The 21,156-nt window shown below is 42.1% G+C and overlaps 1 protein-coding gene across 2 annotated transcripts in view; it reads right to left on the minus strand.

Moving 5' to 3' along the window:
• Nucleotides 1-14,090, minus strand: part of Clvs1 (clavesin 1) — a 127,455-nt gene extending 113,365 nt beyond the window's left edge. Inside the window, exons 1-2 of one of the 2 annotated variants that reach the window (XM_075967006.1) lie at nucleotides 13,919-14,090; nucleotides 1,713-2,337 (exon numbers count right to left, since the gene is read on the minus strand). In XM_075967006.1, coding sequence (XP_075823121.1) covers nucleotides 1,713-2,167 — 455 coding nt within the window. In that variant the 5' untranslated portion in view covers nucleotides 2,168-2,337; nucleotides 13,919-14,090. Of the gene's footprint in view, nucleotides 1-1,712; nucleotides 2,338-13,655 lie in introns of both variants that reach the window. The other variant, XM_075967007.1, reaches the window with a different exon arrangement.
• Between the last annotated feature and the right edge of the window lie 7,066 nt (nucleotides 14,091-21,156).

Here is a 21,156-nt window from a genome sequence, read left to right on the forward strand (position 1 = left end):
TTATTCTCCAGAATCATCAAATCCTTCCAGTTCCCAAATCCAAAATGCGAATGTGCTATTCTTGGGAGTAGGGCTGTTCCCTTCGGTTTAGATGAGTCTATGGCTCATGTGCCTCAGGAGGACTTATTCAGTATAGGGGCTAGCTGTGCATACGCTGTACCATCTATGAGCCATGAACTACACATGGGTCTTCACTGATGAAGACCACATGTTGTCTCCATTGTCTTACGTGCCTCAGAGTCACCCTCTATGTGTTCGGTGATTGAATATGCAGATGAATGCATGTAAAAATCCAGCCGTTTTTCTCATCAGCGAAGCAGCGTAAAGCAAGGCTCACCATTAACTGCAGCATGAACTCGACAAAGACGATGTCAATCCCGCATCACTATTAGTGTTCCAGGCACAGAACTGACTGAAGTCTAGGGTAATTGTGTTGAAACACGTGTATACTTTTGCAGAGTCAGGCGGTCCTGCCTCGATTTGTCACCCAGGAAATAGTCAACGATCGGAACGACCTCCTGCACCACTGCTATTCTTAGAAAAAGCAGTGACATAAGGCAACAGAAAGATGGGCTAGAAAATCCTATCAATAGCATTGGAAAGGTTTTCAATACGCTTTCAATTAAGCCTGTGCTTTCTCATGAACCCAAAATTTGCATCCATGATGTTCTTGTGAAGGCTCCACCCACAGATAGCGCGTTGGAGATCGGCTCCTCCTTCACTTTTTCCCTATTCGACATTGACTGTTTATTGTCCTACTCCGCTAAGAGATAGACGTGGGGAAGGTGTCATAAACTCACAGTCTCATAAACCCAGGTCTCATAAACTCACAGTGACATTATTTAACTGGGCTGAGTCAACTGGCTCTCAACTCACAGGACCAGGACTCAACTTCCCTTCTGGTTTCACTTGCTGTGTGACACTGAAGCCAGGCCCTTAACTTCTCAAGTTTGTGTGGCATAAAATGGGAAGTATGGTAAATGGCAATCACCTTTATTATGGCAAGGTCTTGGGTGGGTTAAATGAGATCATACAGGTACCTAATAGAAAATATAGAAATCACCACAAAAGATTATCTACTGAATATCATACAAACTTAAACAATACCAATGGAGGCAGTGAAATGAAGATACTAGGAATGTTTTTTTTTTAAAGAAAAAATGGGTGTGGGTGGAATTTGGGCAGTAGATATTAGAACTAGATCCAAAGATGATTCCATAATTTGGTATGAGAGACTAGGTAGAGGAATGATCATCCTTACAGGAGAGGATGGTATACCTATCCTTCAGCGTGTAGAGCTGTGGCTCTAAAAAGGAAGTTCATTTGTAGGGACAATCTGGCATCCAGAAGAGGATATTAAAGTCACAAAGAGAATCCACAAAATTATTTTATGTGTGGAAACCAATCCAGTGAATCCATATTTTTTTGTGTGCTGTTGATACTAAAGGTGATGACACCGAAGAGAATATGTGAACCTTCTAGAATATCAGCCAAACCAATAAAATAAATCCCATTTTGATGAATGGAACACTCCCTTGTAAAGCCCAGTACAACTCAGAGGCTATGACTCTCCCGTGAACTTGCCTTTGGATGGCATTACACCTGGGTCCTAAACCGTGGAATGAATCTTGACCTAAACCACACAACCCCAGCATGCAGTGAGGATGCACTATGTCAAAACAAAGCCAAGTAAAGACACTATCTACATTTACCTACTCTGATCCCAATTGGCAGCAAACAGCAGGAGAATCTTCCTGCCGTAGTGGTCACGGTTTTCCAGCACTCCGGGGAACCCATCAATCAACGCTCTCTTAATGCCGGGATCATCCGCCTTGAAGTTTTTGAACATGTCCAGGTTTAGCTGGCGGTACTGAAAGTACTGGGCCAGGAGTCTGAAGGCATCGGCTTGGTGGAACTTCCTGGCTCGGAGAAAACGCAGGATGAAGGCATCATCTGTACGTAAAAACCCAATGTCGGGCCTGGTGATGATCATGTCTCTGACTTGTTGAATGTCCTGATGTAAAACGTCCGGGTTCTCATTCAGTTCCAGGCGGGCTTTCTCTATCGTGTCTGGACTGAGCCCAGCCTGCAAGTGCGTCATCTTGGCCAAATCTCCTTCCCAAGTGCTTAAGCTCTGAGGTTTGGGAAGAACAGAAACTGGTCCCATTCACGGGAAAGGGCGCTGACTCCGTGGTCCATTCAATGGTTCTCCTACAAGACTGCCCCCAAAACAGACAAGCAGAGAGGCTTCTTCCGGTCCTTGGGAAACAGCCGGACATTCAGACCCTATGTGGTGGTGGTCATCCAAACCAGAATGAAAATCGAGGTCATGGCTTACTGAAAAACAAATGCACACAAGAGAAACAAGAGAGAGATGATGCAGAGAAATTAGGGGCAAATGAGTGGGACCCTAGCTAGAAAACAGCACATATACAAATCATCAGTACTGATGAGTACATATCCTGTAACTAAACTGTGTATGATGCTTTAGTTAGGGCATCTGCCCTTATTAGCAACAACTTAAATATTTGATATGCAAATATTTGAAATACATTCACAAAAAATTTAGTTACAGTGAGTAATAATTCCCTTTGGTCAAAGTATCAATAGAGTATTATTTTATTAATGAAAGGTTTTGTTGTGGTGGTTGTTGCTAAAACATGCTTTATGGGACTGTTCACAGGCCTAGGTAGGACAGACATGGCTGCTGTACAATTGATTGTTTTCCATTCTCCTCGTTTCTTAAACACAAGTGTCTCAGACAGAAATCTGCCCCCCAAGTCTTTTAAAAGCAGCCATTCACAACTTATAGTACTATGATGTTGCGGGAGGTCCTCCCGCTCCTCCAACCTACAGCTGCTGAGATACTAGCCCATTGGGGCGTGGTCTCTCTCCCTTTAAAAAAGCGGCCACTTCCCTCTTCTCTCTCTCTTCACTTCCTGCTCCGCCGGCGACTAGACTCCTTTCCTGGTTGCCTGGTTGCGTAGAGGGCTGTTGCCTGGGACAATGATCTGTAAGTTTTTTCCCCTTTAAATAAATACCACCCTATTAGTCATAATCCCAAATTGGTGTGGCATTGTTTGTGACTTACACCTTCACTATGATAATGCTAAAGGTCACTCTAACCTGACCTCAAGGTACCTAATTAATGGTAAGAGTACTGTTGCAGTGGGGTGGGTTGTGGCAGACACACCCAGGGCTGGAAGGCTGACCTTCAACAGGCTGGTGGTCCTGGAGTCTATAAGAAACCAGTTTGAGAAAACCATTAGGAGCACACCAGTAAGCAGCACCCTTCCATGGCCTCTGCATCAGCTTCTGCCTCCAAGTTTCTTTGAGTTCCTGCCTTGGTTTCCCTCAATGGACTGTGAGTCAGGATAAGTGAACTAAATAAACCCTTTCCTCCCCAAGTTGCTTTTGGCCTTGGTGTTTCATCATAGCAATAGTAACTCTAGCTAAGACAGACACTAATAACGATGAATAAACCCAAACTGGAAGAGTACCAAGCAGTCCAGGCAGATAGTCACCTAGCACTGAATGGCATTCAATGTTACTGCATCCAAAAGACAATTTTCAGTTTCCAGTCTAGGTGACATCTATCAGTATTTGGCACCGGCTGTTTCCTCCTTAGAGCATCTTCTTCCCTCATTCCATTCTCTGTCCATATGCCCTGGTCATGCCCTGGCCTCCCCTGCCCCCCCCTCAGCTCTTTGCCCATCACTGCTCATTCCTCTCCCTCTGTGCAAGCCAATGCTAGAATTTTTCAGGATCCTGCCCCATAATCTGTCCACCTGCATTCAAATAGCTTCAGTTCCTAGCGTTCCCTGGATCTCCAGGCTCCTCTCTCAGTTGGCCATGGAGCATCTCTCCGCAGATGTCCTACAGGTGCTATAAACACATTATGTTCACAACTGAACTAATAGTTCTCCATCCTGAATTTGATCCTCCAGCTCCATCTCTTAGTGAATGACATCATCTTCCAAGCAGATTCACGTACTGGAAATATAAGAATCAACTCTTAGTCTACCCTCTCCTTCACCATCCCTAAAACACTTTTTAAATAGCTCTCAGATCTGCCCATCTTTCCAGCACCGTGATTGCTGATATAATTGAGACCATCACTACTCGTGTTTAGAATGGAAACAGGTTTTCTGCCACAGCCTCTCCTGCCAATCTATCAATTCTCTATATTCCCATTATTCTCGGTATTGCAATGAAGATGCACTCCTATCATGTGATGATCAACATTCATTTTTAGCTCCTAACTCCTCGTCATTCTTCAGAACTCAATCTGAAAGTCACTTTCCCCAGGAAACCCTCCCCGGCCTCAGAAGTCAGAAATCAAGTGATACACACACACTTAATCACGCCGTGTTATATCAACAGCGTCACTTCCCCCTTCTATTTAGAATCTCCTAAAAATGGAGGTGTCTGATGTTTATCTGTGAATCCTCAGTATGCAGCATAAAGAGGCTCAGCTCTGCTGGCAAAGAATTTCACTGTGACCACTGACATTTTTTTCAATGCCTAGGATATGGCACACGAGGCAGCAGATGCTACCAGTTACACAAAGCATCAACGAAAACAGCAGTCAAAATACTGTTTTGACAAGTCAGTGCATCCCCCATGTCTGGGGCAGGCTAATTTTCCTTAAATAAAGCCTTGTAACTAACTTTTAATGTCTTCCCTTAGCTACAAAGAATTCCCCTGCCCCCAGAGAATCTCCCCTAGGCACATTGTATTTCAGATCCTGGTCTCACTGAAGCATTCTGGGTAATGTTCACAGTTCCAAGCCAAGGAACACAATGCTAAGATCACAAAGCATAGCGACAGCTTGCTCCCTGAAGAAGATTTAAAGCTGCTTTGGAGCAAGTTACTTACCTCACAGTTCAGGGAGCTCAACCATGTTTTCCAGATAAATGACTATGGGTTCAAGGGGAGAATTGAAGTCACATTTTTCATGCCCTGCCTCCATACATAGCTATGCCTCCAAACCATAATATCCGAAATAAATTCGCTCCAATCTTCATCTTTATTCTGTGTTCAGCATGTAATAGAAGCTTCTGGTGAAAATAATCCAGTCAGGGTCATTGGATTGCATGCTTAAGATAAAATATATATTTCATTAAACGTAAATCCTTCCTACCAGAGCCCGAACAGCCTGCTATTTAAATAACACCAATCAATACTAGTTAAGGTACAAGAAAAGCTGTATGGAGAATGTTTATCACAATGTAGCATTTTCAATCAGCCACAAGCTTTAGTTGCCACTCGACTTTACTGGATTATGAATAGGTTACACCGGCCATGATGTCCTCCTCATGAGTGAGAGTGGTTTCTCTTCCTGATGGTATTCATGAAAATGATAATAGCTACGATTCGTTATTTACCATAGATCTGTTTGTTATGTCCTAGACACTCACAGATTCTTTTCATAGACTACAATACTCCTTAGAACAACTGTATGGAATGAGTGGAAACTGAGATGCAAAAAAATTAAATTACTCGCCAAGAGGCAGGCACTGGATGGCAGTCCAAATAATCACTCTGTACTATGGTCTTCATTCACCTACTGATTTGCCTCTTCTGTGTAGCAGGGCTCTCAGTATTTGCAACTTTACATCTGTATGACATTCTTGTCAAAACTCCAGACCCTCAGCCTCCTTCCCTCACTTCTCTCCCATACTAACCCTCCTATGAGTCCAGATCTGCCTCTGGGTTGCCAGGTTTTTTTAGACAGTCTAGAGCTACACCCTACAGATAGGTGCTCACTACCTTCATCCTCCTTTGTTTTCATTGGGTGATGACTGGGGCTGTTTAAAACGTAGTTGGCTGTGCTTTTCCAGCTGGTGCTTCTTTTGCTCTTCTTGGTAATGTTTTCCTTTGCCAACAATTCAAAGACCCTGCCCATGTCTCGGAAAGACCCACCCTTTTTGCCGTGCCTCACAGAACGTCAATCAAGGCATCAGCAGAGAGGTCTGCCCACCAGCCAGAGGGAGCTTTAGGAGGGTACAGAAAGCTTCTCTGCCCAGTGCTGGGGGGGGGGGGGGCAGCGCTCACGGCTTTGTCTTCTGAAGCAGAAGCATCTCTTGGAAGGCCAGGATGGAGAATGCCTGCACGTATAACCCATGCATTTTTCTAATAAACTACAACTTTGAGTCTCTACTGCTTGTTATTTAAGTTCTTGACATCCCTAGGTTCCCAGTATTCATTTAACTCAAATAAGATAAAGAATAGATCTATGTACCTATTTACCCATAAATAATTCAGTCTTAAGGAAGTATATTTATAAACGTATACCATTTTTTTAATCTTTATGGAGAGTAACGAAGAAGTCCTTTAAGGAGGCAGAGTTTTTCAAGTGAAATCAGTTCTCTTATCATTTATTATTTTAATCTATTTATCATCGTCTTCAGAAACTCATACTCAGTATGGGGGAGGGGGAAATCAGAACAATTGTAGTGATGTCCTCCCTAAAAATATATGATCCATTTCAAAGCATCTTTCATCCATTATCTTTTGCTTTGTTACAATGATCCTTCAATGTGTAGAAGAAAGATAATTTTCTGGGAAATGCGAAGATAAAATCATGTGGAATAAGACAAGCGAAGGTGCTTAGGAAATGAAAAGAGCTCTTCCATTAGCTGTAATATTCTTGTTAATATCATAATTATGTTGTCTCCAGATACATAAAAGAAACTGAGATGCATGCTAGCTGCCAGGCTGGCTTAAAGTCAAATAATGAGCTCGGAGTGGCATTGGGAAAGAAACAAATGTCTGTGAGGGCTTGTTCATGTGCCAAGGGCTTTAACATTATATTATCTAATCTCTGGTCAGTCTTTACAGTTAGGTTGTTAGTTATTAGGTGAAAGGGGAGATTGAGAGCTTAGACTAAAATATGGCAAAAAGGACAAACATTCATATCTCAAATTACCTCTCTATGTTTTGTTCATGGCTACTTTTTATTTGTGAAGAGGAGCCGTCTTGAGCAACACAATCTTGTTAGGGCATCGTAGCTCACTCACTCAGGAACTCACGTCAGGCATCGAATTTGGAGAGGAGAGGGAATAACTGTTGTCACGACCAGAAAGATAAAGTCTATAAATCCTCACTAGGCAGAGTGACTAAACTTGTAATCACAAGATTCTGGAGGATAAGGCAGGAGGATTATGAATTTGAGGCCAGCGTGGTATACAAAATTAGATCCTGTCTCAACAACAACAAAACCCTACAAGAACTTAATATTGTTTGAAATATATGAACATAAATCACTAGTAAATAAGACTACAGATCAGTGTAACTTCTGTGTGAATTTCACATAAATAATAATATAAACATAAAATGGAAAACTCATGTTTATTTTGTGAGCTCTCTTTTTTTTACAAAAGGGTGAAAAATGAATCCTCATGATAAACCCTACCTATAAAAGTCCAATCCAGTACATTATTCACTAGCAGAAATGAAAATTTTTACAAATTTTAAACCTATGTTTTCTAAAACCTCATTCTAAATATTTAAACTGCATATATATATATATATATTCACCTAAAATGCTAATGAGAATTTTAATTTGTTTCCTTTGTCTTTTAGTTATTTATTGCTTTTTTTCAAAGGGGTCTTTTTGTGTAGCTTAGACTAGCCTCTGGTTCACAATCCTCCTGTCTCAGCCCCTTGAGTGTTGGCATTACAGGCATGTACCACCACAGCCAGCTCAAAGGGGATTTTTATACCAAATGAAATGAAAGCAGATGCTGCTACAGTGTCTAGACTGTTGTTCACAACTGGACAGTGTTTCTTCCTCTGTTCCCTTTCTGCTAGTGGAGAACACATTTCAGTCTCAGGGCTTGTGATAGTTACACATTCAGAATGTGTCGTTCTTTAAAAGAGTCTTTGCAGTTGCTGGGTTTTCAGAAGGTTGTTGTGACTTACAGGCCATCTTGCTTTGTAAAGACAAAGAGACTGGAGCCCTGCTAGTAATAGCCTGTTGTTAAGTGCACTGGCTTTCTGTTTCTAAATTTAAATAATTTAAAATAATTTATTATGTAAAATAAATTAAAATAAAAACCAACCAGTTTCTCTTCCCTCCTCCCTTTCTGTCCTTCCCCTTTCCCATCTACTCCCCTCCCATCCACTCCTCCTCCATCTCTATTCAGAAAAGGGCAGGCCGCCCCATGAGCTTGCTCAAAATATATCACCTCAGGTTGAGGCAGGACCAAGCTCTTCCCTCTAAGTTATAAAGGAGCTGCTGGGTGAGGTAAACCAGCCTGAAAAACAGGTCACCAAAAGCCAGCTAAGCTGCAGGGAGAGGTCCAGCTCTCACTGTTAGAAGCCTTACTAAGAAACCAAGCTACACAATTGCCACACACATGCAGAGGGCCTAGCTTGTCCCATGCAGGCTCCCTAACTGGTCCAGCATCCACTCTTGAGCTCAGGTCCCCGTCTCTGGGTTACCCCATCAGGACATGCCTGACTAGCACAATCTCCCTTCTCCCTTTCTTCTGCAAGGTTCTCAGAGCCCAGAGCAGTGCTTGTCTGTGAATCTCTTCCTCAGCTTCCATCAGTTCCTAGATAGAGTACCTCTCATGGCATTTAGGGAAGTCACTAATCTGCTTACAGTAGAAGGCCAGTTCAGGCACCCTCTCCACTACTGCTAGGAGTCTTAGTTGAGGTCATCCTTGTGGGTTCCTGGGGGTTTCCCTGGCACCAAGTTTCTTCCTAATTCCAAAATGCCCTCCCACCAAGTCTCTTTCATTACTCCCCCCCCATCCTGCCTCTAACCTGCCTCCAGCACTGGGAGGGGGCAGGGGGTTGGGGGGATGGAGGGATGGAAACTAGAGTACACTGACTTTTATAGAACATTAGGCAACTTGCAGATTGGAGCTCTCTGTACCAGGGGTGGAGATTAATGTCTGGAAGGACAGAGGGGAGACTTTCAATCATCAGGAAGTGTGGTGTGATCAGAAGTTAGGCCTGGCTCACCATCAACATCCCATCACCTTTAGCTCAGTCCTAACCCAGGGCTCACTCCTGCCCCATAAATATTCATTGTGTAGACTCCCTTGGATCCTTTTAAAATAGCAACCAAGTCATGTGCTTACATTTGTGCCTGCTCTTGAGAAAGGTTATAAGTAAATTGCTATACGTTCCATCAATGTGGAGACAATGAGATCTTCTTACCCAAAATAGCTGCTAGATTGAAAGGAAGATAGAACAAGTCTCAGGTACATTGGGGCTATTTGGCAGAGAGTTGAGTCCTGAGTCCTAGAACAAAATCCTGCCAATTTTTTGTTTTTCCCTTGCTGTGTTATGATGCAAAAGGGAGCTGGGCAAGCAGCAGAGCACCCTTCTGCCTCTTCGCTGGGTTAGGATGGAAGTTTTTCACTAGAGTAACACTTTTTTCTTAATCAGGGTATCTTATGGAAAGACAGTGCTTGGGGGAGAAGGCTATAGAGATGTGGAAAACGAGCCTGAAATGTCTTCATAGGATATCTCTCTACTGCCATAAGAAGTCACGAGCAGTTGGCACTCCAATGTCCAAAGCAGATCAGTTGCATTTGGTAGGCATGTCATTGGGAGAAGAAGAGAGAGGGAGAAATGCTTCACTATTTTATCCTCAAAGGAAGAAGATATTTTCCCCAAAATAGACTCCATTATCCTAGAAAAATAATCTGGAGGCATAAGATAGATAGGGCTCCCCAAATGATCTTTAAATCCCCCTTGTCACTTCATTTCTCCAGGACATCTGTGTAATGGGACTCTTCTCATGGGTGTGATTAAGATAACAATGGCTGCAGCAAGGATCAGGATGAAGAAAACTCCCAGGCAAGAGTGCAATGGAAAGGCTTTTTTGGGGTAAGGTGGGAGGAAAGAAGAGCCCGCACAACTTTCTCTCAACTGAACGTGTGATTTTTGAGCTCTCACTGCCTCAGAAGTTGGAATGGTTTGGTTTGGTTTCAGTTAAACTTCCTTACTAATTACACCTGAAGGTATGATATTTAAATAAGAGGGTAACCGGGTAACCGTTGTCCCTCCTTTTTCAAGGGAGGTCCATGCACCGTGTTAAGTGAAACAAGTCATTCACGGAAAAACAAGTACCGTGTTCTCCCTCACATCTAAGGGACAAAAACATTGATTTGCTAGAAGAGAACAGTAATTGAGGCTGGAAAGGGGAGGAAGGATGGACAGCAAGGAGATGTGAGACACGTACCAGAATACTGTTAGATCAAAGCAACAAGCTTCAGTGTTCAGAGCACAATGGTCCAACTGTAGTTTACAACGACTATATATCCTAATGTCAGCAGAAGAGTAGCTAGGTTCTCAGCATGAAGACCTGATCACGAATCTGATTTGATCATTGCACGTTGTATACATTCATTGGAAGTTTACACTGTGTCCCACAAATCTGATAACTATTATGTATCAATCAAAATTTCACCCATATATTAGCAGCAGCCTCAGAACTGTGCAGGTTATTGGGAGCGGACTACTGCGATGCCCTGATGACCACTGGCTGAGCAATAAGATCAGACTTGAGAAGCAATGACCCCACAGTGCTGAGGTGAATGACCTACCCCAAAGCAAATCTTGAAATATTGGTTTTCGGAAGCACTGCATTGTTAATAGAAGGATGAGCGTGTCACTAGGGCATGCATACCCACTGGACAATTGTACCCATGGCAACTTATTACACCACCCTATGAGTTACACCCGCATATGCTTGCATAGTATATAGCATCTAAAAAGAAGGAAAGGGGGAGAAAGGAAGGAGATGAGAGAGAGAAGAAGGAAGTAAAATGGGGAAAGAAGAAAGAGGGTTGGGAAGGGAGAGCGGAAAGAAAGAAGAAGAGAGGGAAAGGGAAAAAGGAGAGAGGGAAAGGGAAAGAAAGACAATGAAAAAAAGAGAAAGAAATATTAAGTGACTCAGTTTTGACGAGTTTGCTTATGTAGTCTGTAACTTGAGCCCTTCAATCATCCCTTGGCCTACAACTTTGTCCCTGCCTCTCCTAAAACTGTAAAATACAGAGCACCAAGTAACCTATACATGTGGCACACATAGAGGTCTGGAAGTTTATGTAATACATCTGAGTAATAATAGAATCAGAATCCAGGTGATTCTATTTTAAGGAACAGAAATGGGAAAGGGATAGCCATACATCTCCATGATATCTAAGAATCAAAGATTCACCTGTAAGTTTCCAGGACACAGAGTACATCATCCCAACACATGTAGAGAAATGTCTGAGCACAGAAAGTGCTTCACAGGCAGGCATTGTCTGGCCAGTTGGTTTAGCTAAACAGGATGTAACTTTCTTTAAGCTAAGTACGACTTGGATTCGCTAGAGATAAAACACCTGGGGCCAATGAGGTTTGCAGACTTGTGCTCATTCACACTGTAGGCCAACATAGCAGGGAAGATCAAAGCCAGCCAGAGTCCACTTAGGAAGGCTGGCTCTGCAGCAAGGGAGTCTCTGAAATCAGAGGCCGGTTTCTCAGACAGAATAGGCTGTTTCTCTTGTCCACCCCAAAGATGCAAACAAACATAACCAGTTCTAACAGTTCAAGATTTCATCTTCTAGGAAATGAGCCTTCAAGCTCTGTATTCAGATTCTAAAATGCTGTGCCCTTCCCCTTCTATAAGTGTGTCTACAAAAAGGGCACTGTGCAGAAGAAAAAAAACTGTTTCTGTTTAACCTTAAATCCATTTAAATGGGAAAGTTTTGTCATTAGTGATATGAAAGAAAACAACACTAACTCAAAAAGTAAGTGTGGAAGCCACAACAGGAACACTTTATAAAAATTAATAAGCTCAGCACAATATTTCAGACGGGGAAGAAGCATTGCTTTAGAGACAGATGCCTGTAAGTCTCCCTGAAGCCGCACTGCTTTGCGATCTCACCAGCCTCAGGGAGCTGCATTAAGCACAGGAAGACAGCAGTTCTAGAGGCTTCGCATTCCAGGCCTGTGTTTCTGGGGAAGCAGCTCAAATGGCAACATGTACATGTTTTCAGCCACCCAGTCTCAACCATTCTTTGCCCATAGATAAGGGAGCTTTAAGCAATCTTTCCCAGAGACTTGAGAGCGCTCGTTTGTTGTGCACATTATCAGTCTAAGAACAGTAGTGGGTGACTAAAGGCAACACAATTTGCCAAGTATTTTCGCTGCTTTTCTTGGTTTGAGCTTAAACTTTGGAGCCCCTTAGTACTGTGCTTTTAAGTTCATAAAATTAGTAACAGTAAGCAACCTCGGCCTGATGCTACTATTCCTCATTCATGAAGACGATGGAGCATTAATTTTTGCACAGAGCTTCTCCCAGAACAGGTCTGTTTGTGAGTCTCTTTACTTTGTTTGGGTGGTGCCTCGAAAATACGCACGGACAGAACTTGTTTCACTGTCCCTGTTCCAAGAGGTGGATTCAATGCACAAGGGTAGTGTCGAGTGGCTTTCTGTGCCCTGCTTTAAACATCCTTGTGAACAGGGATCTGACAACATTTCTGCTTGGATACAGCACATTTGAACTAAAATGCTGATTTTTGAGAAACAACTTGCAAAAACAACAACAGCAACAAAAGAACCTACAATACTTTGCAATCTAATACAATCAAATCAAAAGAGTCCCTTTGAACACATTTATGAAAGGGGCAAGCACTTGTTTGCTGTTGCTGGGTAGGTCATATAAAGCAAATGATCCTGGTTAAATCAAAAAGCTACCATGACCTAGGACTGGACCATCAGGTTCAAATTAATGAGCTATTTGAAAGCTGTTCCCACTCCCCATCGGCTCTGATAGGAGCCGATAGCCCTGTAAAACAGAGTCAGGCAAACCACAGTTACATAAAATGACTTTTCAGTTTCTGCACTCTATTACCCTTTACTAGTCGAGGAAAATGGTGTTATTGCCTGATTACTAAGAAAGCACACGAAAATCTTGCCTCCCCAATCTGAGCCAGTCCTGGACTAGTAATGAACAAAGCCAGGCCATCTGCTCAGAATATCATTACCACTTTGGTCATTCAGGCAAGGGATATATATCTGTTCTCTTTCCAGGAGAGGTTTAAGATGGGGAAATTGAAATAAGTATACAGGAAGAGCCGTTTTAGCAAATAGAATTTCCTGGTGAACGGCTATTTGTTACACTAATTCGCTACATCATCTTAATTTTCATATTGGCCCCAGATTTAACCTTTGGCGTTTTCATTTTATAGAACATTTAAAAAAAAACAATTCCAGAGTTTCTACAGTAAATGCTTAGGAAGAAAACCAGCCATGTGGGTGCTGTGAGTCACCCATCACCCCCACCCTGCTTCCTGGTGACTCTTCATTGGAAAAGAAGAACATTGGGGCTGAGCTAACATTTCTTCCTGGAATCACACTATGCCTCAGGCCATGTTAATTTCCTGAACTAAACAGTCTCTAATCTGCTGAAAGGCAGCTGGCTAACTGCTGGTGTCTGGCAAGTCCCCATCTGTCCCCTTTCTGGGGTCTCTTCCTGCTGCCTCCACTTTCCCTTTCTCTCAAGCAGGCGCCTCTCTTTGTTTTTAGGGGTCTTTCCCCCTGAACTTTCCCCTCTATGCCTGTGGACTTGAGCTCGTGTCCTTTCTCCCTTGCGGACCTCAGGCTTTGTCTAAGTGACAAGACACAGTTGTGTGGACTGTAGTTACCGCGCCGGTGATGGTGGAGATGATGACGGCGATGGTGGAGATGGGGTGCTGATGGCTGGGGAGCGCAGGCTGGGCAGCGTGGCAGGAGGATGGACCGCGGAGGCGGTGGAGAGTGGGGTGCGGAAGGGTTGGAGTGCAGTGGGATTGCAGGTGGGAGCTGTCCACGCGCCGAAGTGCTGAAACGCCGCAGCCATGGCATCGCTAGAGCGGGGACGGGCGGGGAGGCGCTGAGAACACAGAAGGAAGAAAAAGGCAACAAATACCTTCACACCGCCGCCCAGGCTTGCTTTGAGAATGTGTTTCTGCAGGTGTCCTCGCGGCTGAACTGGGTGGGTGAGATCCCCTATCCTGGCAGTTGGAGCTCAGATTTCTCTAGAAAGCTGTGAATGAGAGCCGGAGCTGCACGGGGCTGTGATTTGGGTAGGAGGCGTGTGCGCCAGAGACTGTGTCCTTCCACACCAAGCCTGGCTTTCCCCTGGGTCCTAAATGCCTCCGCAGGTTGTTCTCGCCCATTCCGGCAAAACGGTACTAAGAATTGTAATTTGTTCACACCTGGGACAGAAAGTAAAGGAAACTATCACTCCCCACATTTAAAGCGGAGTCTTTTAGACAGTGTATTTCAAGTTCCAAAATAGACCAGTCCTGTGTATGTAAACCTGACAGATGGTAGGGCATCATATGCCTATGGAAAAAATAATTATTTTATTAGCAAATGACGTTTAGAAAATGAGCTGTTGGAAAAAGCTCAAATTAAGGCCCCATCTTGTCAAAATAAGTACACGTAAGTTAAATCCACCAGTGAAAATTAAAACACTTACAGAATAACTAAAAGGTACATATTTTAATGATCTCAGGATATGTAACATTTTCTAAACAGAATAATAAAAAGAAATCACAAGAAAAAGGTCAACAAGTTTGAATGCATAAAATATTTCTTAATGCCAAAATGTCAAAAAATATAAATTATTACTTGGAAAAAATCACAACAAATATGTATCTCATGCACAAATATTTCATAATAAAGAGAAAAATGCCAAAGAACCAACAAACATATTTTAGAAATCAACTTCACCACTAAAAAGGAATGCTTATTTGATATATAGCACCAAAGAAATACCAAAAGAAGAAAGGAAGAAAAGAAAAGATCACTGATGCTGCTAAGACACTACTGAGAAAATGTACCCTTCCCACAGATCCGCTCAGGATGCATTTCCAGAGTCCTAAAATGTGTATGACACCCAATCTTGTGATTCTATTCAGCACTCTGTGTAGATAAAAATTTATGCATGTAAATTTCATATCTGATCATAGAAGCTATCAGAAGCAATAAACTTAATTTTATACAGGATGTAAGATTTTCCACATCAAAGCTGCACTTCTGAAGAGTAAAGACAAAAAGAAATGCTTGCAAAATAGAAAAGAAGGAGACCAGACATTAAACATAACATTCAGCTTCCACCTCTCAAGGCTGGCAGGATCATGGGGTGGTAAGAAGACATAATACGTAAGTGTGCTTTTTGCTAAGGTGACTCAATTTTCTTCCATGTGTTTGCCTAAATTTACCACATTTACTTAAAAACTGAAAGCTTGAGTCTTTTTCCTGGATTCCTACTGTATATTTCATCAAAACTATAATAATTTATATAATAATTATAGCTCTCACATGGTATTGCTCCCTCCCTCTCCCTTCCCCCTCCTGTCCCTCTCCCCACTCCTTCTCCAAGTCCCTCTCCCTCCTCCCTCTTCCTCCCCTTCTTCCCCCTCCTTCTCGCCCTCCCTCTCCCTCCTCCCTCCCCCTCCTCCCTCTTCCTTCCCTTCTCCCCCCTCCTTCTCCCTTTCATTCTCCTTCTCCCCTTCCCTCTCCCTCTCCTTCTCCCTCCCCCTTTCTTATATGTGTTATGTGTAACTCATGTGTCAGAGGGCAGCTTTGTTCACTGATGCTTGCTGCCTGGAACTTCACAGTGTTCAATCCATGTGTCCTGAGTGGAAGAGTACCTGGGTGAATGGCATAACACACAACACATATAGGTGTACTTAAAGTATTTGATGAAGCTATGATTTTATGTGGAAATTGATCTGATCAGACTTATCCTATCAAAATGGTCTATGGGGGATGCTGAGATTTCATTGCTTAAGCTTAGTTGGAGGAGAGTCTTCAAAAGCACAGCTCAGCTCATCATAGACACATGCAAAGACACTAAATAAGAACTAGTCTAAGAAAATGCTTTCCCCAAAGAATTCCCACTTGTGCTATTTTCATTCAAACACATACATACTTTGATTTTTTTCTCTTACCCTGCCTTTCTCCACCGCTGATCTACTTCATGTACTGCAGTAACCCTTTTGTCTCATGTCATGTTTTTTCCTTTTATAGATTCTACACATGAGAAAACATGTAATATTTGTATTGTCTGAATCTTCCTTATTTTGCATAACATGGTGATCCAGTTGCAACCATTTGGGGGCAAATTACATGGATTCATTATCTTTGTTTTCAAAAACTATAATTTTCTTTATCCATTAATCTCTTGATGGGTATCTAGAGCAGTTATGCAATTGGCTATTGTGAATAGCATTGCAGTAAACACATTTGTGCGGACATTTCTTGGTACGCTGACTCGGATCCCTTTAGCTGCACCTCTGGTAATGGTACAGCTAGATCACATGGCAGTTTTATGCTAAGGTTTTTGAGAAATATCCATGTTTATTTCCTTGGAAATTGGACTAATTTATATTCCCAACAACAGTACACAAAGATTTTTTTCTCCCAATCCTTGCTAGTATTATTTTGTGTGTGTGTGCTCTTGATAATGGCCATTCTGACTAATAGTCTATTTTTTCTTGATTTATGCCCTTTTAGCAGTGTTGTGGGCTGAATGTGGTGACACAGGCTTATAATGCTATGCCTTGGGAATCTAAAGTAGGAGGATGCAGGTTGAATGTCAATCTAGACTATAAATAAATAAAGACCCTGTTTTGATATTTTAAAAAAGTGCTGTATTTTCCTTCTTCCAAGGCGCAGTATTAACTGGCAACACCCCCATACTTCTTTGATTCTATCCAGATGAACATAAATATAAGTCACGATGTGGGTATTTCAGAAGTGTGTAATTTTAAAATTGTTTTTCTTGATGTTTACCAGTACTTCAATGCCTCTGTTTGACCAGTGTTACCTTTTGGATAACCTTCACTATTGACCAAGACATTTGAATGACACCACGGATAATAGAGATAGGTTTTATATACACTTTCTAAATGGTGAGATAGAAAAATTATATTTAAATGTAGGAAAAATAATATTTATGTGAACATATATGCTAACCATATGAATGTTGATGGTACTCTGCAAGTTGGGAAAATCATGACACCACAGGTCATCAAGAGATGGATGGTGACCACAAAAGCCACCTACTAGAGGAGTACAGTCCCATGTCCTAAAGTTTAATATCCAAGCTTAAAATTTAGCTTCACTGAAAATAATGTAAAAAGGCCTTTTGTTTTGGCTTTATCGGTTTGGGAGACAAAACTGCATGTAGCCAAGGCTATCCTTGAACTTACTGGCGTGCAAAAGGATGGTCTTGAATTCCTGGTTTTTCTCCTCTGCCTCCCAGAATTATAGGCATGTGTCACCTAGCTCAGCTTGACCAAGTCAGTTTTACTGATTATTAGATTAGATATGCCTGATGTATGTGAACATTCACTTTCTCCAAAGTGCCAATGAAACTGTACCCTTTTCCTTCACACTCTACTTGTTAGTTCTATGTTGTTTATAATCCCATCTCTCTAGTCCAGTGATTCTCAACCTTCCTAATGCTGTGACCCTTTAATACAGTTCCCCATGTTTTGGTGACCTCAATCATAAAATTATTTTATTGCTACTTCATTTTGCTACTGTTATGAATCATAATGTAAGTATCTGATATGCAAGATACCTAATATTCAGCCCCCAAGGCAGTTACAACCCACAGAATGAGAACCACTGGAATGGAATAGATTATATTATTAAATGTGATAGGGTCTGTTCTATTTTTAAATTCTTACATAATTCAATTTAAAATTCTTACATGTGGATTTCCTATGTTGGGCTTTTCTTCTGTTTTCTAAGGCCCAGGGAGTCTTTGTTCACAATTTTTCCTAATAATGGCAAAGCCAAAATTAATCTTCTCTGGTGGATTTTTCTTGCTTAGCCTCTGTGGTGGTTTGAATGAGAAGGGGCCCCCCCATAGGCTCATATGTTTGGATGCCTCGTCATCAGGGAGCAGAACTACTTGGGAGGGGTTAGGAGATGTTGCTTGTTTTGGAGTAGATGTGGCCTTGTTTGAGGAAGTGTGTCACTGAGGGTACACTTTGAGGTTTCAGAAGCTCAAATGAGGCCCAGGGGTTCTTTACATGGTGCTGCTTGAAGACACGGGTGTAGAACCCTCAGCTACCATGTCTGCCTGGGTGCTACCATGCTCCCCACCTCAGAAGCTGTAACAAGCCCCAATTAGATGCTTTCTTTTATAAACGTTTCCATGGTCATAGTGTCTCTTCACAGTAATAGAACACTGACCAAGACAGCTCCAATTGACAGCGTGCTGATATTTTATACTCTGCTCACACCCATCTTTCTCCTCACACTGCAGCTGCCTGAGTGTTTGCTTGTCAGGACTATCTCATGCACATCAGTGGTTGGTGACCAGGATGAGAGTACAGCCTATTCATGTGTGCATTGTTTATGCTTCCTGGCGTGCTTCTCCCTTGAGTTGCTTATATCCCCCCTCCCCCCCATCTTCAAGGATCTTGTCAATGCTGAGTATACTATGATCTAAGAATGGTTTGGTTATCAACAAGTGGAGGTTTATCTACCTGAGGGATGCCCTGAAGTTGGGAGTATAAGAATGGATTAATGCCCAGAGGAATTCTGGTCTTTATGAAAGAGGTATTAGGATAAGATTAGAATGGCAAAGCGACATGTTTCTGAACACCTGTCTAACTTGAATGTTTAAGGGCTGAAAAAAAAACTTATGAGGGCTAAGGTTCAAATTGTGACAATAAGAACACTCTAGCTAGCTAGATCATATCTCATTCCATTTATAGCTCTGTAACATATACTTCAATATATTCTGCATAAGAAATTCCTAGTGATGTTTTTATTATGTAAGGTATAGGCCAGTATTGAAGTTCTGGAGTTTGTATCATCAGGATAGCTAGGGGATGCTGAAAGCAAAAGTGTCTCTTCAATGGCAGTGGCTTCCCATAACAATGGCTTCTTTCTTAGCCTCCACATGTGAGGTGTGAGGAGAGAAGGCAGCTTGTGCTGCATAATCGCGTAAGCACCATTTGAGGGATTATTACATGAGGGAACAATAATGCCTGAGGAATGCATGCCTGCTCTTAGCACAAATCATTTCTGCGCATGGCGTGTAGCCAAAGTAAGGCTAATGGTTCTGCCTGTACAAGGAGGTTGGGAGGTGGCGGCAATCCTCAAGGTGTTTCATGACGAGTCGCTGAAAACACCAGCCTATTCTTACAATTGTTCAAAACATATTAGCTTTTTTCTTACCGCACAGAACATACTGAAGGCATCTCCAGAGACTCTTTCTACCACTACACCCAGCCCAGTTTCAGATCTCTAGATTGTATGAGACTATCTTATGCTCATCCTGCCCAGATGGGGATTTTCCTGTTCTAAAGATGTCGAATCTAAAAATACGATTTAGCTCCAACCCCCTCCCATAACATACCAACACACAGTAGCAGACAATGACAGAGCAGGTGGTAACAAATACTTCAACCCAAGAAGGGAAACATTGTAGAAACCTGGTCACTGGGTTTCCAGGTCTGAAATCTCACTGGGCAGGTTGTGGGAAGACTTTCTGTGCCCGAGGGCTACAAGATTTGCTTCCTGGGAAGAGTTTCCCATGCTGTTGACTTGTTGTCTCTGAGGCATGGCACTGCAGTCTGGAAGAATCTTCTCGCTTCTATCACATCACTCAGACACATATAGAATGGTAATTATGGCAAGTGCACTCAGCTGAATTCCAGTTTCCAAGTTTAATTTCCATCTCAATACAGCTGAGATCAGAGCAAACACAAAGTTCTTTGGACAGACCTGTAAGTCAATAGTCACGGTGTCAGAGCTGGAGAGATGGGTCACAGGTTAAGAGCACTGGCTGCTCCTGCAGAGAACATGGGTTTGGTTCTCATTACCCACATCAGGAAGTTCATTACCTCCCGTAACCCAAGTTCCAAGAGATTCAACACTCCTGGCTTCTGCAGGCATCAACGAACATATAAGGCATATATGCATGCAACCATACACACGTACAAGTAAATAAATAAACATCTGTAAAACCACATAATTAAATAGTTAAACATTCAAGCATGTATTTCCTTAAAAGACTAACTAGATTAGCAAATTTAAGAAATAAGAAAGCTAAAACTAGACCCTTAAATTGAGCAGTCTTTCTGTCTTAAGCACTAGCAGAGGGCTCCTGATGAGTAACTACAACAATTCAATGTTTCTTGGGGACATCTGGAGAACCAACTTCACAGACTGGCCCACATGCTTCTACCAGCTTAGATGTGGACGACAGTGGTATATCTCACATTATTTTGGTTCAAAGTTTCACTCAGACTTCCTAAGGTGGCTTGAATGTTCCTGGATTGACACATTCTGATCTCTTCCAGGCAAGGGGACAATGTGCTTATCAAGGTAAGCTAGCTTCCTTTGGAATGATATTAAAGAGTTTATGATGACATTAATTTCACATCTTGCAAACTTCCTACATAAGATAGTTACAAGCTAGTGCTTCCAAAGATGATGAGGTATCTTTTACCATATTGTTTCATACTTTGAAACAAATATAGCTTGATATCCTTGGAAGTAGGGGACACTGGTTGCCAGGCCATTGCAGATACGTACCCTACATGGTCTCTTTTACTCCAGGCTCGTAGTTTCCTTTAAATTAAGGCTTCCTGAGGACTTTCAAGGTTCATCTTGGGTTTGATTTAGTAAGTCAGTGTTCCCATAACTGTGCCAAGGTCTTTGCAGGCAAGGATCTTGGATCTGTTCTATTTATTTGGCGTCTCACTCCAAATTTCTCTCGTTTGTAAGTCTAAACCCTCCACCGGATGTTGTTGAGACATTCTAGCTTACCAGGAAGTTTTAAGTGGTCAGGAAAGAGAGACCTCAAATAGGATTCTTACCAAAAAAAGGGAGGGGGATGGTTTCAAGGGTGTTTTCTCAAATATTTTCTTTCTTTTCTAAGAATTTTTTTTGTATTTGATGCTATGAATTAATGATATCATTTCTACCTCTATTTTCCTTCCTCTAAACCCTCTTAGATATCTCTCCCATCTCTCTTAAAAATTCATGGCCTCTTTTTTCCAATAATTGTTGTTCCATGAATATCTGTATGTGTAAACATATGTATCTTCCTAAATGTATTGCTCAGTCTGTAGGATGTTAACTGTATTGATGTTTTCAGGGCTGATCATTTGGCACTAGATGACCAGT

This window comes from Microtus pennsylvanicus, chromosome 3 (genome assembly GCF_037038515.1).
Source record: "Microtus pennsylvanicus isolate mMicPen1 chromosome 3, mMicPen1.hap1, whole genome shotgun sequence".
In the NCBI taxonomy this organism is placed as follows: Eukaryota; Metazoa; Chordata; class Mammalia; order Rodentia; family Cricetidae; genus Microtus; species Microtus pennsylvanicus.